This window comes from Mauremys reevesii, linkage group 3, assembly GCF_016161935.1.
Source record: "Mauremys reevesii isolate NIE-2019 linkage group 3, ASM1616193v1, whole genome shotgun sequence".
In the NCBI taxonomy this organism is placed as follows: Eukaryota; Metazoa; Chordata; order Testudines; family Geoemydidae; genus Mauremys; species Mauremys reevesii.
In genome coordinates, this window is record NC_052625.1 from 183,139,576 (window position 1) to 183,162,734 (window position 23,159).

The window sequence follows — 23,159 nt, forward strand, 5'->3', positions numbered from 1 at the left end:
CAGGTTTTATAGTTTGCTGCAAAAATTCAGCTTTAATATGAAACTTGGCCGGTGGGTTCTCCATCATGGAACAAGATTTTGGCTGGTTTTAAGTTTTAAAAGGGTAAGAAAATAGAGCTTTTACAGTTCAAGTTTTTTTAAAATTATCCATTTAAAAAAGTAATTATTCCATATGAACTGCCTGGTTTTGCTATCCACATTTTTTTTTTTTTACGTCAAAATGTTCACATTATAAAAAAGGAAAGTGCACATGCATGGGCACAAGCAGCAGAATTAGGATATTCAATAGTTACATTGTAGATATGCACTTGAAGCACGATATATTAATGCTTTAGATGTAATATAGTCAGAGGACTTGGTCAGTAAAGGGAAATGGTAATGGCATATCTTTCCGTCATTTGTTTGATTCAGTAATGACCAGAAAGTTACTATCTGCTGGACTGTTGGTGACATGGCAAATGACTTGGGCCAGGATGCTGAAAGGTTCTCCATGTGGAATAACTGTGCTAGACTGGGGCTTTGTTGATTTTATACTAGCTTATACTAGCAACAGATATTGTTGATAGATAATGCTTAGATCACAGAATCCATTCCCCTGCAAGTGCAGCATATAGTACTCATACAGAGAGTATCTTCAGACAGCCTAATCTCTCAAATACATTTAGTCACTAAAATTTTGCTAGCAGATTGAAGCATTTCCCCATAGATTTAATGCAGATGAAGATTCAGCCATTCTCTCATGCCTGGGGCTGAGCCCCATGCAACAGCTTTGAGAAACATCTGTGGGTAGGATGAAGAAACCTGCAGTATTACTGCCCATTCTGTACCTACTCTCTGCAGAACCACTTTCCACGTCTGTCAACCTACCAGTGATAGTCATTAAATTTAACTGAACACGAAAATGACACTTAGAATACCAGGAAGGCCAGAGAAATGCAGGCAGAATTAAAACCTGAAAATGTCTAGAATATGCTGAAAATGTAAAGTTGACAAGCTCAAATCTGAAGAATTTAACCTACAGTACATTTCCAATAAGTCAGATGTTTTCTGCTCTCTTCTTGTTTATTAAATGGAGTTATATTCTGAATACTGCCTCGGTAGAAGCAACATTGAGACATTTTATATTTACCTGTGATTTCCAAACAGAATATGCTCAGTTTCCAACCCTAAAGATGATTTTTGTCATTGTAAGAACTGCAAACTCAATCTTGTTTCAGTTGGAATTAAGGTCCTACCTTTTACTGTAATAAAGATTCTACATATAGAACAATAAAAAATTTCGATAATGATGCTGAAGACAATGCTACTACTTTGGGCTTGGCTACACTTGAGAGTTACAGCGCTGGTCGTGGCTTTACAGCGCTGTAACTTACTCCCTGTCCACACTGGCAAGTCACATACAAGGCTGTATCTCCCTGGCTACAGCGCTGCATGTACTCCACCTCGACGAGAGGAATAAAGAGAACAGCGCTGCTGTTGCAGCGCTGGGGTGCCAGTGTAAACAGTGATTAATCTTACTACGCTGTAACTGACCTCCGGAACCTTCTCATAATGCTTTTAAGTAAAGATAACACTCTTTGTTTTGTTGTGAACTCAGGGCTCCCGGAGCTGCTTATCTAAAAAACAAACACAGCTACTGTTTGCTGTGAATGAGGCAGGCAGGGGGATCCCTTTGGAATGTCCACAGCTAGTGTTTGCTTGAGGAGAGAAGCAGCGCGGCGGGCGGGGAGGGGCAGGGTCCGTTTCAGAGCAGTTGCTTATCTGGTCTGTGAGAAAAAAACAAAGAAGACTATTTGCATTTAGTGAATGAGAGAGGGGTGGGGGAAGGGGTCGGAACTTGCAAGGCAGGGAGCTGACACAGTGTCAGCTTCAAAAATCCACTCTCTGTCTCCACCACGCTCCCTGTCACACTCCACCCCACCCCCCTCTTTTGAAAAGCACGTTGCAGCCACTTGAATGCTGGGATAGCTGCCCATAATGCACCACTCCCAACACCGCTGCAAATGCTGCAAATGTGGCCACACTGCAGCGCTGGTAGCTGTCAGTGTGGCCACACTGCAGCACTTTCCCTACACAGCTGTACGAAGACAGCTTTAACTCCCAGCGCTGTACAGCTGCAAGTGTAGCCAAACCCTCTGTTCCTTCATAGCTGCAGTGCTAATGAAATAAAATTCTGCTTTTTTTCCCTTTCTGACGGTAGCCAAAGTTTAAGCTATTTGCTCAGTTTGGACCCACAGTTAAATCTTCCCAAATCTGCACTTTTTGTTTAATTACCTTGTCAAGACAGATATTAGAATACATTTACTGACACATGATAAATATTGAAACCCCCGTTAACTAAATTACAATGTGCCAACATGTTTTATAGACTTCTGTGATCAACAGTCCTTTTCAATCACTTCTATAGGAAGAAGCAGTTATATTTTCCTTTAGAACGTAAAACGTAATTTTAACTTGGATAATAATCACCACAAATTCTGATTCATTGCATGATGCAATATCATGTGATCATTACTGTCATCACCTAATAAAATAAATGATTACTAGTATAAAATGTGTCTCTCTTTTTTCAGAAACTGTCCATAAAGTGGCTTATATAAATACTGCATATTTGTCTAACAATGAGTAACTCTTAGACTAAACTTGTATGAATAATGCATGTCTTGTTACGCATTAATGTTGAAATGAAAACAATAATCCCTAGAGTGATTTATACTGTAATGGCCACATGCTTTCAATCACCCTTAAAATGAGATAAACTAAAGCATGTTCTGCAGTATCTTATATTATTATACATCAATTTTTTAAGATACTTTTTTGAATTTCATTAGGAAAAAGGATCTTTATTTTGTATTTCACTTATTATAGTCTTCCATGAATACTAATTCATAGATGAGATAAATAAAATGGCAGAAGCCTTAGGTGATATCCCTGCCCCACTGAATTGAGTGGAAGCTTTGCCATTTACTTCAGTGGGTCCAGGATTTTACCCCTTGTGTATAATTTCTTTTAATGAAATAAATAGTATAGGAACATGTTCGAATTTAAGGGCTGTAGCTTTTTTTCCCTCTTACTTTTTTTAAGACAGAAAAATTCAGACTGCTCCTCCATCTTCAGACTTCTCCACTACATACATAAGACGTTTCATCTCTTATGTCTCATGTTTTATAAAATACGATAACTTTTTCATGTATTTTAATTAATAGTTAATGTTAAAAGGTGTGCAAGTGGTACTGAAAGGTGTGGCTACATGAATTATTTCAAATTTAAAGCCAACATCTTCAAATTTTTTTTTATTATTATTTTTTTTTACTGAAACTGGTAAGAATTGCCCTGGTTCACTGCTTTTGTTCTGTATTTATACCGAGAGCCTGAAGCACTGCCATCTGAACCTGCTATAAGGACAGCTGGCATAGCCTCTTATTGTTCCATCTTACCCATTCTTAAAAAGGGGTATGTAGTATTTGCCTGCCTCACAAGGTTGTTGTTACGCATATGTGATTAATTCAAACCAATTAGAATTAGAAACAAAAGTATCCTTTTTTAAACCAATATAACCAAGAGTTGGACATAATCTCCTAAACTGGACCCAACTCCGTAAATCTGCTACAAAGATGAAAGGTGTTCCTGTAAAAAAATCAGAACCTCACATGAATATCATTACGGAGATGAGAGGTATTAATACTATTGACTTTAATGCAAAGAGGATCAAGCCCTATATGAAGAAGTTGAAGCTTATGTAATATGAGTGTAATTCCTGTGCATGGTGATAAATTATAACTAAGGTAAAGATTTTGTCACAGGTATTGTTATTAAAATCACAGACAGGTCATGGACGATAAACAAAAATTCATGAAAACCTGCAGTCAGGAGCGCTGGATGCTGCTCCAAGGCTGGGTTGCCCCCGGCTGCTGCTCCAGACCCAAACCCAGTGCCTGGCTGCAGCTCCAGTCTCTGGGTGGGCTGCTGCTGTGGCTGCTCCAACCTTCTCAACTGACTGCTGCTCCAGCCCCGTGTTGCTCCTTCAGTGAGGCTAGACAGCTGTTCCAGCCCTGCTGCTCTTGTACAGGCTGAAGCCAAAGAAGTCATGGAGGTCCTTTAAAGTCATGGAACCCATGACCTCAGTGACAAAATCGTATCCTTAATTATAAATAACTTGGCATCAGCCAAATGTATTCCCCAATGCAATCTTATATTTCATATATAATGACAATGTCAGTAGATATACAAAAGTATGACCTCTTTAACTTAAATATTCTAAAATTCACACACATTTAAATTGTTTTAGCACATCACCTGTTTCTCCAAGAAAATTCAGACAATTTGCATTTAGTAGTGTTAGATACAAAGACGTGATAGCGACACATTTTTTTTGTACATTTTCTCCTTTTCATTTTTTAAAAAACTTTTTTCTACTGTTAACAATACATGAAATGAATATGGTAATTGAATGACCATCATGAAATCCTCAGGAATGAAGAATATACATTTCTGTGTCATTTAAGCAGGCCAACTGCATCCCCCCGCATGCATGGATTTTGAGAAGCGCAAGAACCTTCTAGAACTGCTTGAAGAATATAACATTGTTGTCAAAATTCTATAAAATATTTAATGCCTCAGTCATTAGTGAGTTGTCACTCATTTGGAAAAAAGTAATTACACATCATAAGATGATTTTAAGAAGCTAAGGAATGAGAAGAAATGGTTTGTGTTTAGTGAGGTCAGGGCTTAGTGAAAACAGAGGCCTAAACACTGAAGAATCCATAGGAACTTGTACATTGATCCAAAGCTCAAACGGTTGAATAAGAACAACAAAGGAGGTACAGATGGGAGCTCATGAAGCCTTGAAGAGCCATTTAACCCTTCTTCCATTAATCTTTTTATGGGTTGTTAAGGAAGGCCTGATTAAAATGTAAATGTATGGAAAATGTGAAGCATGCTATGTGAAAGTAAAGCAAATGTAGTAAACAAAAGCTGCTTCTTTCTTCCATGAGAATTCTCTTGGAATGGGTCATACCTCAATGGAACAGAACTGTAAATTAATTCAGATGAGCCGCAACACTTACCCACTATCAGTAAACAGAAACTCAAGATGTGTCATATAAACTTCCCAAAGTGGAACACTGTAACGTTGAGCCAAGGAAAGAGCGATGTTGTACACATTTTCTTCAAGTGTTCTTGTTAGAGGAGAACCATAAAACACAGTAAGAGAAAACAAAATAACTGGTCACACTAAGATGCTTAGAAAAAAAGTCAAAGAAAAATACTTAAGATAGAAAAGGCATCGTTGCTCTGCAGACCTCCCCCCCAAGCCCCATGCGCAAACTGAGAAACAACAATTCAAATTAGTTTTATTTCTTTGTTTTATTCTCAAAAGTAAAACAAATTAGAAATCTATCATTCTGTAATTGCTTGTATGGGATAAATAAAAAATACCATAGGTATATGTAACAAAATATTAGGGACAGATTTTTCAAAGGCACAAATAGAAGTTATGTAAATGTAAACAAACTTGTTTATCTTAATGATTGGCTAAACAAGAAGTAGGACTGACTGGACTTGTAAGATCTAAAGTTTTACATTGTTTTGTTTTTAAGTGCAGTTATGTAACAAAAAAAAATCTAGATTTGTAAATTTCACTTTCACGATAGAGATTGCTCTATAGTACTTGTATGAGGTAAATTGAAAAATACTATTTCTTTTGTTTATCATTTTTGCAGTGAAAATATTTGTAATAAAAATAATAATATAAATCAAGCACTATACACTTCGTATTCTGTGTTGTAATTGAAATCAAATATTTGAAAATATAGAAAAACATCCAAAATATTTAATAAATTTCAATTGGTATTCTAGTGTTTAAAAGTGTGATTAAAACCACGATTAATTGCGATTAATTTTTTTGAGTTAATTGTGTGAATTAACTGTGATTAATCGACAGCCCTTACTATATATTATATATATATATAGATATATATATAGTTTCATTCAGGTGCAGGTTCTTTTTTTGGGGGGGGGGGCGGGTCACGGGTGGGCTTAATCCTGATTCCAGGGATATAATAAAGACAGGGGCTGGTAGATCTGTCTGTTAAGATCATCTGACACTTCTCATTTTCTCATTTGCTTATAGGTTTGCTAAGCTTTAAAGTTTGGGGTGAAATTTTCTATGCTAGTTGTCTGCCTCGGGCTGAGATTAATTTTGGAAAATGTCAGCCAAAATGGTTCAGAGAGCCATTCGGAGAACAAGGCTAGGGAAAAATACATTTTCTCCATATTAATCAATACTGGTGACCCTTTCTGAACAGTTCTAGTGTCCCCATGCTTTGGAACAGGGATTGGGACAAGAATCCTGAGACGTGGAGACGGACTGATTAGGTGAGGAGAATGGGACTGGGAGGACGAGCTGGGGTGGGAAAAAGATAGCACTGGGAAGGAACAGTTGTGATCATCTAGTTTGACCTGCGGCATAACACAGGACTTCCTTGAATTAATTTCTGCTTCAAATCCAATAGTTGTGTCTGAAGATGAGTATATCTTTTAGAAAAAGATCCTTAAAGATTTCCAGTGATCGAGAATCGACCACAACCCTTGGTTAGTTTTGATAAAAGGAGCAAAGAGTTCTGTGGCACCTTATAGACTAACAGACGTATTGGAGCATGAGCTTTCATGAGTGAATACCCACTTCGTCGGATGCATCCACAAAAGCTCATGCTCCAATATGTCTGTTAGTCTATAAGGTGCCACAGAACTCTTTGCTGCTTTTACAGATCCAGACTAAGGGTATGGCTACACTTGAGAGTTGCAGCGCTGGGAGTTATAGCGCTGGTCATTCAGCTGTGTAGGGAAAGCGCTGGTGTGTGTGGCCACACTCACAGCTACCAGCGCTGCAGTGTGGCCACATTTGCAGCGCTGTTGGGAGTGATGCATTATGGGCAGCTATCCCAGCATTCAAGTGGCAGCAACGTGCTTTTCAAAAGAGAGGGGTGGGGTGCAGTGTGACAGGGACCGGGGGAGAGAGAGAGAGTGGAATTTTGGAGGCGACACTGTGTATCAGCTCCCTGCCTTGCAAAACCAGAATTTTTTCCCGACCCCTTACTCTTAACTGCAAACAGCCTGCAGATCAGATAAGCAGCTGCTCCAACGTACTCCCTTTCTCATCCCTGCCCCCGCTGTTTCTCTCGTCAAGCAAACACTCAACCCCCTGCCTGCCTCATTCACAGCAAGGTAGTGGGTTTATCTCATTTGATTGTTCAGTCAGTTACAGATTGATCACGGCAAACAGGAGCTGTGTTTGTTTTTTAGATAAGCAGCTCCCGGAGCTTCGAGTTCACAACAAAACAAAGAGAGGCAGCATAACAAAACAAAGGGAGTAATTTAGTTAAAAGCATTCTAGGATATCTCCTAATACCCTGGAGGCCAATAACAGCGCTGGTGTGTGGCCACACTTTACGAGCAGCGCTGTAGCACCAGCGCTGCAATGGTTATACCCCAGGCAGACCCAGGTGTACAGCCAGTGCTGCAGCCAGGGAGTTGCAGCGCTGGATGTGCCCTGCAGGTGTGGAGAGTTACTAATTGCAGCACTAGAAAGACTCCACCTGCACTGCAACTCTCAAGTGTAGCCATACCCTAACACGGCTACCCCTCTGATACTTAGTTTTGATAGTTAATTACCCTCACTGTTAAAAACTTGTGCCTTATAAATTTGTCTAGTTTCAAATTCCAGCCATTGGATCTTGTTATAGCTTTGTCAGCAAAACTGATAACCCCGTTTCAGATTTGTTCCCTATGTAGGGATAGATGAAATCACTAAGGCCCATAACCTGAGTGTCATCTTCAACTTGGACCTCTCTTTATGTATACACATCTAGGCTGTGTCTAAATCTTGCATATTCTTTGTGCACTACATCTCTACGATACAGCCTTTCCTAACTACCCATATAGCTAGGCTCTCCTCATCTCACATCTCAATTACTGCAATACCCTTCTCTCTCGCCATGACAAATGCAATCTTGCCCCACTGATATTCATTCATTCAGAATGCCTCTGCAAAGATCATTCTCCTAGCCCATCACTTAGATGATGTCAGTTCCCTCCTTCCATCTCTTCATCTGGGTTCCCCTTCTCTCCCACATAAAATAAGATGCTTGTCTTCACTTTCAAGCCCTTCATAGCTTATCCCCATTTTACCTATCATCTCCCACTCACAATCGAAGTGTGGACTCCTTTCTCTTACTGGCCAATGATGCCAGCCTCGACCACTTGTTAAATTTTGAAACAAGCACTTTTATGCTTTTTCCCATGTTACCCCTCACATTTGCTCCCTATCGTCTGTAAAGTGACCCATTGTCCTCCTTAAAATGTTCCTTTGCCATGATGCATACAATAAACTTGACAACAGTTAGGAAACTGAGGCATTGATGCCATAGCCTACTGTGGTGACCAATGTTGTCCCTTGTTTCCTTGTAGTTCCCTGTAAATCTGAATCCATCTAGGTATAAGGCAGGAGACAACAGATTGCTACTCTTTGGGGCTTTATATTCTGTTTGTACAGCACCTAGCATTTCTAGGTACCTAGAAGTAAGGTGTTTTGATGCTCAGCATTGTCATTTCTTTGTGAATCAAGCCCTTAGGAGGCACACTGCAGCCTATTCTCGAGAACCCCAAGACTAGAATAAAGGGATTCTGGAAATTAGGATTACAATTCAACAGAAAAATTTAATGGAGAATCCGATAGAGCTGGGTCTCTAGTTAATACTATGACACTGATGTACAATCTACCAGATTTGAGAGGGTGGAAGTGTATACATTTTTGCAATGTAAGTCTACTATAAACTAAATTATCAACATTAAAACAGAGGGTTTAATCTATAATTTATTCAAATTCAATAGTGGAAGACACTATATTTTTTAGTGTGGTTCAGAAAATTTCCCCCCTTTTAGGGCATCTGTTTTAATGGATTGTAATAGTAGTAGCTAAAGCACAAAGATAAGCGGGGCGGGAGGGAGTGGAAAGAGTATCTTTACTATTAGAATCCTGCACTTATTGATCAATTTGGTTGGACAAACATCACTTCGTCTGACTAGAGTGGTTGGAGAAAAAAGGTCACATTTATAGCAACACTGCAAAATAAACCTGCAAAATAAGTGATTAATAAGTCCCTCTAAAGGTCAGTGCTGCTGAAAATTTACTTTCCTTGTTTGAATTTTAAATACTTCCACTTAAACAAAACAGAAACCACACAACAGACATTACTTACTCCGCCAACCCCAGTATTGTTTCTCTCTTGTACTGGCCATCTGCTGTAAACCTCTGCACATCCACTCCTTTGCCAAGGCCTTGAAGGATTTGAGCCTGAGTTAAGTCCAGTAGTCGTTCATTGTAGTAGTACAACTGCTTAATCAAAGTTGCTATTTCTTCAGGCCAGTCTGCATAGCCACACTGAGAAACGTGCTTTGTGACCATCTTAATCAGCTCTTTTGGGTCAGCCTGTGAAATCAATTAAAAATAAAAAAAGCACAGTATTTTAAACTCTAAAACAAAGTTGCCATTGTAAGATCCATCTGATGGTGTTTTCATTAATCAACCATGAAATATTTCTTCCATCCTGAGAGATATGATCAGATCTTGCGGTATTCCACATTTTAAACATAAAAACATCTCAGAAACTTGTAGAACCTTGTAGAAATGTAAGTGTGACCACGGAATGCTAAATAACCTGAACACATTTATATAATTGATGCAAGTCAAATCTGCACTGCTGTCAAACTTGTATTTGTACTGGAGGAGATAAATAAAGGAAACATTTTCTTTTTGATTAGTGGAAGTAATATTATAGTGCGCATTTTGTAATAGTAATAAAAACACAAAAATAAGAGGAAAAAGTCTCTTTACTACTAAAATCCTGCATTTATTGACCCATTGAGCTAAAAGATTAATTAACAGACCCTAAACTATCTGTATAAAATATAAGTTACCTAATTACAAATTAGCTAACGACCATCCTACAGTCAAACAGGGGAACATACCACAAATATTAAAATAATTCTTCTGAATCGATGACTGTTTCCAAAGCACTGAGAGAAATAACATACAAATGTAAAAGCATATCCATAACAGGATAAAGAGTTGTTTAGATGATTTAAAAATCATCTGTGTTATGTATTTAAAGTGCACAATGGCTGTAGTATTTAGCTCAAAACTGCACACAGAAATGAGATCTTTAAATGTGCATTATAGTTTCCACATTCATAAGTCCATGGCACACAGAGACAGATACACTTTTGAAAATCTGGCCCCAAATAATTTTGTATTGCATGTATTATGAATACTGTATCTTCCATTTATACGGCGATATTCATCCCAAAGTAATTCACAAACTATCTTAACTATTATAGAAGTTACACAGTGATCCACTTAGCCATTGAAACACAGCAAACTCTGTGGTCAAACAGCATGTAGCAAAACTACCCTACTACATTTTTAGGACAGGAAATGAATATGGTATCTATTTGAAATGGCAGAGGAATGTACACACAGCAGGGAAATGCAATTACCTAGGAATTTTGACAGTGCACTGTGTTTAGTCATGTTCTCTTAAGAAAAGTTGCATGTGATCTATAATAGCAGAGTGTGATCAACACCTTGACTTTACTGCTTATCTGAAAAATGACACCTTTAGCAATAGAACGCCCCCAACACAATACTATGACTTTATTACGGGCTCTGAGGGAAGAGTGCCACCTACAGGATCACCAACACTATCATCCTGTTTAATCTTGTGTGACAAGCAGGGTCCAGACACCCCAAAAGGAGAACAGGAGTCCTGAACCCCAAAGAATAAGAAACAGAATCAACAGGTTGCATACAATATTATTGTGTAAAAATATATGCCAATTAAGGTCTTTTATGAAAGCTTATAATGTTGTGAACTTGGTGGTCATTAGGAAATATTTTTTCAGGTTATCGTTATGAATGTAGGCATGTATATATGTGTAGAGAATGGTAATTGTAACTGTGGTGCATCTACAGCATCATCTCCCAACAAGGGGTGAAGCAATCAGGCAGGGAGGATCATCTCCCTGGCTAGTTGTTCACATGAAACTAACTGCCGGCACCTAGCACTGTGCAACCTAGGGAAAGGACCATTAAAGTTAATGGAAAGACACTGAAACAAACAATCACCCAGTCTTGGAAAACTAAAGGAAAGAGAGAGTTACCCTTGCTCTGTGTAAGCATTACCATAGTCTGAGCCCATGTCTACACTACCACTTATGTCAGCGGCAAAACTTACATCGCTTTGGGGTGTGAAAAAAACACCTTGCTGCACGACATAAGTGGTAGTGTGCACAGCGCTGTTTCAGCGAGAGAGCTTCTCCTGCTTACGTAGCTACTGCCAGTCATTGTAGGTGGTCTAATTATGTTGGTGGGAGAGCTCTCCTCTGTTGGCTGTAAGGTCTTCAGTGTAGGCATAGCCTGAGAGAAAGGGGAAAAAAACCTGGAAACCTGGTTAAAAGGAAAAGGGGTTTGAAGAGAAAGCTATCTAGAAACTGTGGGCCAGCATCTAAACAGGGTGCTCTCCGTTAAACACTGGATCCCCTCTAGGACAAAGGACGAGCTGGAAAATTGGTAACTTGTATTAGAGAAGGGAATTTTGCTAATGTATTACAGTATAGAAATGTAAAGCCTGAGATTGCTTACTTTCTGTGTAACTTGTATGTGTTTGCTTTTCCTTACTATTTCATCTTTGAATCTACTTTTTTAATTAAATAAACTTTATTTTTAACCCAAGTATGTCTCTCTTGTGCAAACTGTGTGGCATGTGTCCTCTAAAGAGAACTGATAATTGGGAGCAGATTTCACTTCTTTGGGGATGAGGAACCAGAGGAGGAACCAGACGTCTGGTAGTTAAGCACTTGGGGAGATAGATTTGGAGAGACTCAGGACTGGAAGGGATTGTGCAGGTATGATGCAAGGAATAACTAGGCTGGTGGAAACCAGAGTTGAGACCGTTCTGCTTGTAGGCTGGCTACTGGTGTCAGAGCTCTGAGCCATACCAGAACGGCATTACTAAGGCAGGTGGTGACAGAATCTTTTACTGGTCTGGGAGATTTGCGAAATGTCATACCTTGCAAGTCTAAGTTCTGATCAGGTTGCATGAGCTAACAAGATAAAAACACAAGAAGATACAGATGCCAGGCACAGCGGAGAAATTTTCTGAAAAAGACAAATAATCTAAGCACAATGAATACATTGACTAAGTAGCAGTGGAGTATGTTGGATGAGTTTATATTTATTTCCATTACAACTAGATACTTTTTTTAAAACATCTTAGCAATCAAGGATATTAAAAATTGCAGGTTTTTTTAATGACCTATGTAAACTACAACAGCACTATGAGTTTCTGTACACAATAAAATGTTTGAACACTGGTAAAAAACTCAATAAGAAATCTTTTACTTCTCTAGAAGCCTTTTTTCTCTCCCATCACTGTAACAGGTTTGTCCTGCTTTGAGCAGGGGGTTGGACTAGATGACCTCCTGAGGTCCCTTCCAACCCTGATATTCTATGATTCTAACAGGCTAATATCCTGTTCAACTACTTAAATTGCTCTTGGCATGTTTTTCTAACCTGACATCATCCATCATCATTACAAAGAATCCTAGAATATGCTAATTTTATAAATGGAAGTTCTTTGAAGATGCTGAGGAGACTGGAATGTTGGCATAAGTTCTCATCGTGATAGATTTGTGGGTAGAGTACTGCCTCCACATATGTGGTGTGCACACATATTATGTATTCACACACAAAATGCAAAGATCCCTATATGAAAAGAAAGCTACAGTTGTAAAAACAAGCATCTGAAAGTTAAAGAAATGCCAGAAGTAGAGGCTGCCCAGACAACCTTAATTCTTCCCTCCTTTATGTATGCATTAAGATGTAGGAAACAGTAAAAAATGTGTTAATGTTGGCAAAACTATCTACATTTCATCTTGGAAATGGATGCAGCCTTTTGCTGAAATTTCCCAGAAAGAGTTCAACCTGAGGCAAAGACCAACCTTCGAAAATTTCAAACCAATCAGTTGAAATTTCGCAAAGTTATGACAAACCGAAAGCAGGGGATTAGAAAAGAAAATATTAGGCAACTACCTACCTACAACAAAAACTCAATTAATCCTTTCCCTGAACTTCCAAGTGCTCTAATTTTGTCTTTTAGATTGTAAGCGCCTCATAGCAAGGACTCATTGTGTGCCTTGTACAGCACTAAGCTCACTGACAATGCTTATATAAATAATAAATATATCACTGAAATTGGCAGAAAATAATTTAATGCAAGCGTGCCAGAACTTTTCCTAGTGGATGTTAGAGTAATTTACTTTGTAGTGCACAAAAAACATGAATAATTACATTCTTGCAAAAAAGCATTATACACATTTTATACATACCAAAACTACTTAAAATGCACTGCAAAGGCTGGTAAGTCCAAAATCTGACCTACTTTTCACTTCCCCTTCTTCACTACAAGCCAATGACTGATCTTCACTTTCAAGGCCCTACATTGACTATATCTAATACACTATCAAGATTGACTCGCCTCCACTCTGCCAAAAAAACCAGCCTTCATTGTTCTCTTGTTTCAAACAAGCACATCTGTGCTTTTTTCCATGCTGCCTATCATAGTTGGGAGGAACTCCCGTAATATCTGCAAAGCCTCCTCCTTCAAATCCATCCATAACACTCTCCTTTGCCAAGATGATTACAAAAAAACTTGACAACAGACAACAAAGTATGCAACATAAGAACGGCCATACTGGGTCAGACCAAAGGTCCATCTAGCCCAGTATCCTGTTTTCCGACAGTGGCCAATGCCAGGTGCCCCAGAGGGAATGAACAGAACAGGTAATTATCAAGTGATCCATTTCCTGTTGCCCATTCCCAGCTTCTGGCAAACAGAGGCTAGGGACACCATCCCTGCCCAGCCTGGCTAATAGCCATTGGTGGACCTCTTCTCCATGAATTTATCTAGTTCTTTTTTTAAACCCTGTTATAGTTTTGGCCTTCACAACATCAGTCTTGGCCTTCACAACAGTGTGCTGAAACCACTGCTTTTCATGCTGAGCAGTATTGTCTCCCTGTTTCCTTTTTCTCCCACATCTGTCTGTATATACCCACTTGTCTCTTGTCTTTTCTTTTTTATAAAAGATTATAAACTCTTTGGTCTGGGATTATCTTTTTCTTCTTGTGCTATCACAATATAAATAATAAATAAGGATAAATAAAATGGATGTGGTGGCTAAAAGAGCTAATGCAATTCTTAGACCTATAAACGGGGGGAGATCTCCTTAGCAATAGAGAGATTCTATTATCTATATACATGGCACGGATGGAACTGCTACTGGAATACTGTGTCCAGTTCTGGTGTCCACAATTCAGTGAAGAGTCGTGAAAATGATTAAAGGACTGAGGAAATATGCTTTACAGTAAGAGATTCAAGGAGCTCAATCTATTTATTTTACCAATTTAACAGACAAAGGTATAATGAGATCCTTTGGCTGGAGGCTGAAGCTAGACAAATTTAGACTAGATATAAGGTGGACATTTTTAACAGTGGTTTTGAGTGCTGGAACAACTTACCATGGGTTGTGATAGATTTTTGATCACTGTAAATCTTCATTTAAAGATTAGATTCCTTTTCTTAAAAGATATATTCTAGTTCAGCCACAGCTATTGAAACTGAAGCAGGAATTAATCCAGGGAAGTCTCATGGCCTGTGTTATGCAGGTTGTCAGAACAGATTACCACAATGATCACTACTGGCCTTAAAATCTATGAATAAAGGAAAATACTGTTCTCAACTGTGTCTGTTTGCATAGTCCATTTAATTATTACATGTTTTATCCCTTCTCTTTCTGTGCACTCAGTCTTCTTCCTCACCTCCTAAAATGACTTTTTAAATAACACTGATTCTACTAGCGTGATATTTATTGGATTTTCAACAAGAACTACCACCCAGTGATGGATAATAAAATTTCAGTGTCAAGCTGTGTACGGCTAAAAGAATGAATAAAAAGCAATTTAAAATTATGAAATACATTTTTCACAGTATCCTTTTAGAATATACTAATATTTCTATATCCCCATATTTTAATGAAGACAGGTTTTATGTGAGTGTGGGAAGTGTAGATACAAACACGAATAAGATCGTTAATTATAAATGAAACCAGCAAAAAAGGCTACAGAGCAGACTGCTTACCACCATACTTATGTAGTTCATAGGCTCCTCAATATTTTTAAACAGTCAATAGGCTAGATAAGAAGTTAGAATCAGTTTGTTCTTTCTAATGCTGTGTGTTTAAAAAAAAAAAAAGACAAGTACATGACAATCTGTTGGCTTTTCAAATTCTCTCAGACACTGAGAAAGTATGGCTACAAGCCCAATTCCCCTGCTTCTTTTTATTAGGTAAATCTTTCCTGATACTTTAAGACAGGTGCCTGAATAATATAGCTTTTCTCCCTGATGCTCCACCATGGGCTTGTCTAATTTACAAAATTCTATATCATTTGAACACAACAGGAAACAATCAAGTTCGATGCCACAGTGTTAACTGCGACTTGGCAGTCAGTGCAGACTGCGCTCAGCACTGTGTCAGCTACCTGTGATTAGTTATCATCAAAAACAATGCTGCAGTAGCACCTACAATCCCCATTCAGAGATGAGGGCCACACTGTACCAAGTGTCTTTAGTGATGCTTCTCCTTAACATAGTAAGTAAAATCCACTTATTCATGGATGACTATGGTGACTTCAACACAGAATTTTCAGAAGTCTTCTTGTTTCTTCACTAGCTTCAAGCACTCAGCAGCTGACCTCCTAGTGACCTGCTGCACACTTTCTATCCATCTCCTTATTGGTCACCCCCTACTACAACTAACAACCACCATTCCTTCCAAAATAACCTTCTCAAGGTTACTTCCATTTCTATGCCCAATGTGACCAAAATATATAATTTGCACCTGTTGATTTCTGACAGCACTGTCTCCTTCTCTCCAATAATGTTTCTAACCTAAGCATTCGTTATCTTTTCCATACAAGAGTAACACAGTAGATCAGCTATATTTCAAGTGTGCCGTAGCTGTAGGAGAGAATGCAGGCAGAAGCCCAGCAGCAGAGTGAGGGCTATCCTTTTATTGCACTCAGTGTAGCATGTATGATTACCTGCCCTGTGGGTGGGTGGCGTACGTGTGCATTCGGTGCAAGGAGCTCCTGGTCCTCAGAGACCACGTACGGGCTTTGGAGGCCAGGGTGGCGGAACTGGAGGAGCTAAGGAAGGCAGAGAGGTATGTTGATGAGGCTTTCTGGGTCACTGTAGAGTTGTCCTACCTCCAGTCAGACAGCCCCTGCACTGTTAAGGAGGATGAAAGGCTCAGGGAAGGAGAGCAGTCAACGTGATCAGAGGGAAACCTTTCCATAGTTGGGACCCTCCTTCCAGATAATGTTGGGGTACCCTCTCACACTGAGGTTACCCCTCCATTAGGAAAAGGCAGCTGTTAGTAATGGGAGATTCGATCATTAGAAACATAGATAGCTGGGTTTGTGATGACCAGGAGAACTGTATGGTGACTTGCCTGCCTGGTGCGAAGGTTGTGGATCTCTCGAGGCATCTAGATAGACTTATGGTTATGGTACTTGTAGGTACCAATGACATACGGAAGGTTAGGAGAGACGTCCTGGAGGACAAATTTAGGCTGCTAGGACAGAGACTGAAATCCAGGACCTCTATGGTGGCATTCTAAGAAATGTTTCCAGTTCCACGCGCAGGGCCAGACAGGTAGAGCTTCAGAGTCTCAATGAGTGGATGAGACGATGGTGTAAACTGAAGGGGTTTAGACTTATTAGGAACTGGGGAAACTTTTGGGACGGGGGAGCCTATACAGGAAGGATGGGCTGCACCGAAACCAAAGTGGATCCAGACTGCTGGCACTAAACATTAAAAAGGTTGCAGAGCAATTTTTAAACTAAGAGATGGGGGAAAGCCAATTGCTGCAGAGGAGCACATGGATCAGACAGAGACTTCTCTTAGAGGAGAGTCTATTGATAGAGATTCTCTAGGTTTTAGTCAGGAGGAGAGGATGGAAGAGGATAAAGTATGGGCCAGATCAGACGAGAAACATTCTTATAAAAAAGAATCTGACACATTCAGGGCACAAAAATAAACAGTGACAAGTTTTTAAAGAGCTTGTACACAAATGCTAGAAGTCTAAATAATAAGAACTAGAGTGCCTCATGTTAAAGGAGAATATTGATATAATAGGCATCACAGAAACCTAGTGGGGACAATCAATGGGACACAATCATTCCGGGGTACAAAATATATCAGAAGGACAGACCAGGTCATGCAGGGGGGGAGGAAGGGGAGTGGCATTATACGTGAAAGAAAATGTAGAATCAAATGAAGTAAAAATCTTAAATGAATCCACATGTTCCATAGAATCTCTATGGATAGCAATTCCATGCTCTAATAAGAATATAACAGTAGGGATCTATCGACCACCTGACGAGGACAGTGATAGTGACGATGAAATGCTAAGGGAGATTAGAGAGGTTATCATAATAAAAGAACTCACTAATAGTGGGGGATTTCAATTATCCCCATATTGACTGGGTACATGTCACCTCAGGACAAAATACAGAGACAAAATTTCACTATACTTTTAATGACTGCTTCTTGGAGCAGATGGCACAGGAACCCACAAGGGGAGAGGCAATTCTCGATTTAGTCCTGAGTGGAGCGCAGGATCTGGTCCAAGAGGTAACTGTAACAGGACCGCTTGGAAATAGCAACCATAATAGAGTAACATTTAACATTCTTGTGGTGAGAAGAACACTTCAACAGCCCAACACTGTGGCGTTTAATTTCAGAAAGGGGAACTATGAAAAAATGATGAGGTTAGTTAAACAGAAATTAAAAGGTACAGTGACTAGAGTGAAATCCCTGCAAGCTGCATGGATACTTTTCAAAGACACCATATTAGAGGCCAAACTTAAATGTATACCCCAAATTAAAAAAACACAGTAAAAGAACTAAAAAAGAGCCACCATGGCTTAACAACCATGTAAAAGAAGCAGTGAGAGATAAAAAGGCATCTTTTAAAAGTGGAAGTCAAATCCTAGTGAGGTAAATAGAAAGGAGCATAAACACTTCCAAATTAAGTGTAAAAATGTAATAAGAAAAGCCAAAAAGGAGTTTGAAGAACAGCCAGCCAAAAACTTCAAAGGTAATAACAAAATGTTTTTTAAGTAATCAGAAGCAGGAAGCCTGCTAAACAACCAGTGGGGCCCCTGGATGATCGAGATACAAAAGGAGCACTTAAAGATCATAAAGTCATTGCAGAGAAACTAAATGGATTCTTTGCTTCAGTCTTCCTGGCTGAGGATGTTAGGGAGATTCACAAACCTGAGACGTCCTTTGTAGATGACAAAACTGAAGAATTGTCACAGATTGAAGTGTCACTAGAGGAGGTTTTGGAATTAATTGATAAACTTAACAGTAACAAGTCACCGGGAGCAGATGGCATTCACCCAAGAGTTCTGAAAGAACTCAAATGTGAAATTGCGGAACTATTAACTCTGGTTTGTAACCTGTCCTTTAAATTGGCTTCTGTAACCAATGACTGGAAGTTAGCTAATGTAACACCAATATTTAAAAAGGGCTCTAGAGGTGATCCCGGCAATTACAGACCAGTAAGTCTGTCAGTACCGGGCAAATTAGTCGAAACAATAGTAAAGAATAAAATTGTCAGACACATAGAAAAACAAACTGTTGGGCAAAAGTCAACATGGTTTCTGTAAAGGGAAATAATGTTTCCTCTAATCTATTAGAGTTCTTTGAAGGGGTCAACAAACATGTGAACAAAGGGATCCAATGTTCATAGTGTACTTAGATTTCCAGAAAGCCTTTGACAAGATCCCTCACTAAAGACTCTTACATAAATTAAGTTGCCATGGGAACAAAAGGGAAGATCCTTTCATGGATTGAGAATTGGTTAAAAGACAGGGAACAAAGGGTACGAATAAATGGTAAATTTTCAGAATGGAGAGGGGTAACTAGTGGTGTTCCCCAAATGTCAGTCCTAGGACCAATCCTATTCAACTTATTGATAAATGCTCTGGAGAAAGGGGTAAAAAGTGAGGTGACAAAGTTTGCAGATGATACTAAACTGCTCAAGATAGTTAAGACCAAAGCAGATTGTGAAGAACTTCAAAAAGATCTCACAAAACTAAGTGATTGGGCAACAAACCATTTAAATGTGGATAAATGTAATGTAGTGCACATTTGAAAAAATAACCCCAACTATACATACAATATGATGGGGGCTAATTTAGCTACAACTAATCAGGAAAGAGATCTTGGAGTCATCGTAGATAGTTCTCTGAAGATGTCCATGCAGTGTGCAGAGGCGGTCAAAAAAGCAAACAGGATGTTAGGAATCATTAAAAAAGGGATAGAGAATAAGACGGAGAATACCTTATTGCCCTTATATAAATCCATGGTACACCCAGGTCCGGCTGCAGGGTTTTTGCCGCCCCAAGCAGCAGGGAAAGAAAAAAAAAAGCTGCGATCGCAATCGGTGGCAGCGCCACCGTGCCGCTTTCTTCTTCAGTGGCAATTTAGTGGCAGGTCCTTCCCTCCGAGAAGGACCAAGGGACCCGCCGCAGAATTGTCGCTGAAGAGCCCAACGTGTCACCCCTTTCCCTTGGCCACCCCAAGCACCTGCTTGCTGGGCTGGTACCTGGAGCCGGCCCTGGGTATGCTCACATCTTGAATACTGAATACAGATGTGGTCTCCATCTCAAAAAAGATATACTGGTGTCATAAACATACAGCTCAGGGTAGCATAAAATCCTCTTTACCCTGTAAAGGGTTAATTCCTCTTTTAACTGTAAAGCACTAAGCTGCTCAGATAACCTGGTTGGCACCTGACCAAAAGGACCAATAAGGGGAGAAGATACTTTCAAATCTGTGGAGAAAGGTTTTGTCTGTGTCTTTGTTTTGTTTTCTTCAAGTCACCAAGGAACCAGGGCAGGAAAAATACATCTCCTTAAGCCTATCTGGACTAAGCATCTAGTATTGCAGAAATAGTAAGTAATAGCAAAGAAATGCATTAGATTATCTTTTGTTTTAGCTTGTGAATTTTCCCTGTGCTAAGAGGGAGGTTTATCCCTGCTTTTGTAACTTTAAAGTTTTGTCTAGAGGGGAAATCCTCTGTGTTTTTGAATCGTTTGTTATTCTGTAAAGTACTTACCATCCTGATTCTACAGAGGTGATTCTTTTACTTTTTCTTTCTTTATAATAAAGTCTGGAGGTTTTTTTAGAATCTGATTGGGTTTTAGTGTCCTAAAACCCAAGGGTCTCGTCTGTGCTCACCTGGTTACCTATCTGGTTGGTAGAGTATTCTCAAGCCTCCCCAGGAAAGGGGGTGAAGAGCTTGGGGGGATATTTTGGGGAAACAGGAACTCCAAGTAGTCCTTTTCCTGAATATTTGTCTAACTCACTTGGTGGTGGCAGCATACTGTTCAAGGACAAGGTGGAATTTGTGTCATGGGAAAGTTTTTAACCTAAGCTGGTAAAAAATAAGCTTAGAGGGTCTTTCATGTGGGTCCCCCACATCTGTACCCTAGAGTTTAGAGTGGGGAAGGAACCCTGTCAACTGGCATTAGAAAAGGTTCAGAGGGGGGCAACTAAAATGATTAGGGGGTTGGAAGGAGATTAGAGAGGATAGGACTTTTCAGCTTGGAAAAGAGGAGACTAAAGGGGGATATGATAGAGGTATATAAAATCATGAGTGGTGTGGAGAAAGTGAATAAAGAAAAGTTATTTACTTGTTCCCATAACATAAGAACTAGGGGCCACCAAATTAAATTAATGGGCAGAAGGTTTAGAACAAATAAAAGGAAGTTCTTCTTCACACAGTGCAGAGTCAACCTGTGGAACTCCTTGCCTGAGGAAGTTGTGAAGGCTACGACTATAACAGCGTTTAAAAGAGAACTAGAGAAATTCATGGAGGTTAAGTCCATAAATGGCTATTAGCCAGGATGGGTAAGGAATGGTGTCCCTAGCCTCTGTTTGTCAGAAGGTGGAGATGGATGGCAGGAGAGAGATCACTTGATCGTTATTTGTTAGGTTCACTCCCTCTGGGACACCTGGCATCGGTCACTGTCGGTAGACAAGATACTGGGCTGGATGGACCTTTGGTCTGACCCAGTATGGCCATTCTTATGTTCTTATGTGCTTGCAAAGCCCTTGGGATAAAATGGATTACTGCTTGAGACTAAAGAGAAACATTTTGATTTGAGGGCTACTAGCTTTGTCTGCCCCTTATACATAAGGTAATCTCCAAAATTTTGTTCACTAAGCAATCACCCTCTTCTCATTCAAATCCCTCCTAAACAATCATCTTAGCAGCACAACCGATAGTTAACGTATACATATAATTCAGTTAATGGAACTATCAAGATTTGCGTATACCAAAAATGAATAACTACATGTCCTTATTTTCATCACCCATTGTTTTTTGAGACCCAATTCTCTCTATTGTTTTCCTGCCCTTTCCTCCAAATCACTCAGCCCAGTGATGGTCCTTAATTACAATAAAATACCTGTACTCTAAATGCAAGGCACAGGATATTTAAATATTAAATACTTAATTCAGTATTAGGTGACTGAGTTATGAACTGCAGATTGAGTTTTAGTAATCTGTGATGTTTCTTCTTTTTTGGCATGAATATTATACTATACAGAAGCAAGAGACCTCCTTAACATTCTCTCTCTAATATTTGAATGAAAATACTCTTTTCTTCACCTGAATAGTTCAGCTTCAGATAAACCTGTGTATTAAAAGGTGTTTCTTCTCCTTCACACATGAGATTCTTGACCCCTCAGATACTGAAATAGCCCCCACATGGACAAATTAGTTCTCACTAACGTCACAGGGCTTGAAAACAATGGCTATTAAGATAATTATAGTAAGTTACTGAAACTAAACTTGCATTTCCTTGTTAGCTGACTTTTTCCACCTTAGTCACATATCCCAATGTGACTTTGATTTTTTTATTAAAAATTATGAAACATTGCCACTTTATGCTAATCTCTTTTTAAGTGAGCAATTGTGTTTAAAAAAAAATCTTTTTGATAAATATGCTGAATTAATTCAATTCAGTGCAGTCAATCTAGGTTGTAAAAATAGTAAGTCACTTACCCCGTGCAGTCACAGGACCTTGGAGTCCAATGAGTCCTTTAGACAGGAAGTGCATTTTTCACTCACAGGAACTTAATGTTATTTGATGGCAAGAAATGCCCAGTAAAGCAGGTGGGCTTGAGTATTCAACAGTGCTTTTTTGTTTTACATGGGACTTTTGGATCACAATTATCCAGTAATGCAACATACAACTCAATTAAAAAAACCACAATAGAACTATTAACTGTTAGAATCCTGTGTCCCAGTACAAAATAAGTCATTGACAATATTAGATCATGAGAAAGTTATTTGGCCACTTTCTACTTCTGTTGAGACATGCTGGCCTTAATACCATGTTTCTCCTAACTTGTTTTAGCAATTTATATTACCCTCAAATCTCACTTATATTTGTTTCCTTAATTGTTAATTATATCTTTTAAAGTAAATCTCACAAACAATTCGCAAATATTTTATAAATTAAAAAAAAAATCTAAAAAAGTACATGAACATAAAAATTATGAGCTTAGCTGAAATTAAATGTGTCAAAGAGAAAAGGAGGTAAGTTATGTGCACATATTTGTCCATATACACCCTTAGAAGTAACTGACACAGGTATAATATTTGGCCTTCACAAATGTGTTTTAAGGAAGACATGTTTTAAAGACACAATGTCAGTGCATGGTGCTCAGCAGGCAGACATTTTCAGATGCATTTCCCAGAGCTCTATTAACAGGACATCAAGATAATGGAATGTGGTATAATATTTCATTAGCTCCTCATTTTAAAGAACTTAAAATAAATGGAAAGCTTTTCTATTTCTGCATCACTCTCACTTTGGTGCTTATTCAAGCAGTGCATATTCACAGCACAAAAGGGTGGAAGGATATTCTATTATATTAGGATGAGCATATCATAAAGAAATACAC

The 23,159-nt window shown here is 39.0% G+C and overlaps 1 protein-coding gene across 4 annotated transcripts in view; it reads right to left on the reverse strand.

Moving 5' to 3' along the window:
* Nucleotides 1-23,159, reverse strand: part of NBAS (NBAS subunit of NRZ tethering complex) — a 350,592-nt gene that overhangs the window by 127,971 nt on the left and 199,462 nt on the right. For all 4 annotated transcript variants that reach the window (XM_039531043.1, XM_039531042.1, XM_039531044.1 and 1 more), the window contains exons 41-42: nt 9,258-9,487; nt 5,067-5,177 (exon numbers count right to left, since the gene is read on the reverse strand). In XM_039531043.1, the coding sequence (XP_039386977.1) occupies nt 5,067-5,177; nt 9,258-9,487 (341 nt within the window). The remainder of the gene's footprint in view (nt 1-5,066; nt 5,178-9,257; nt 9,488-23,159) is intronic.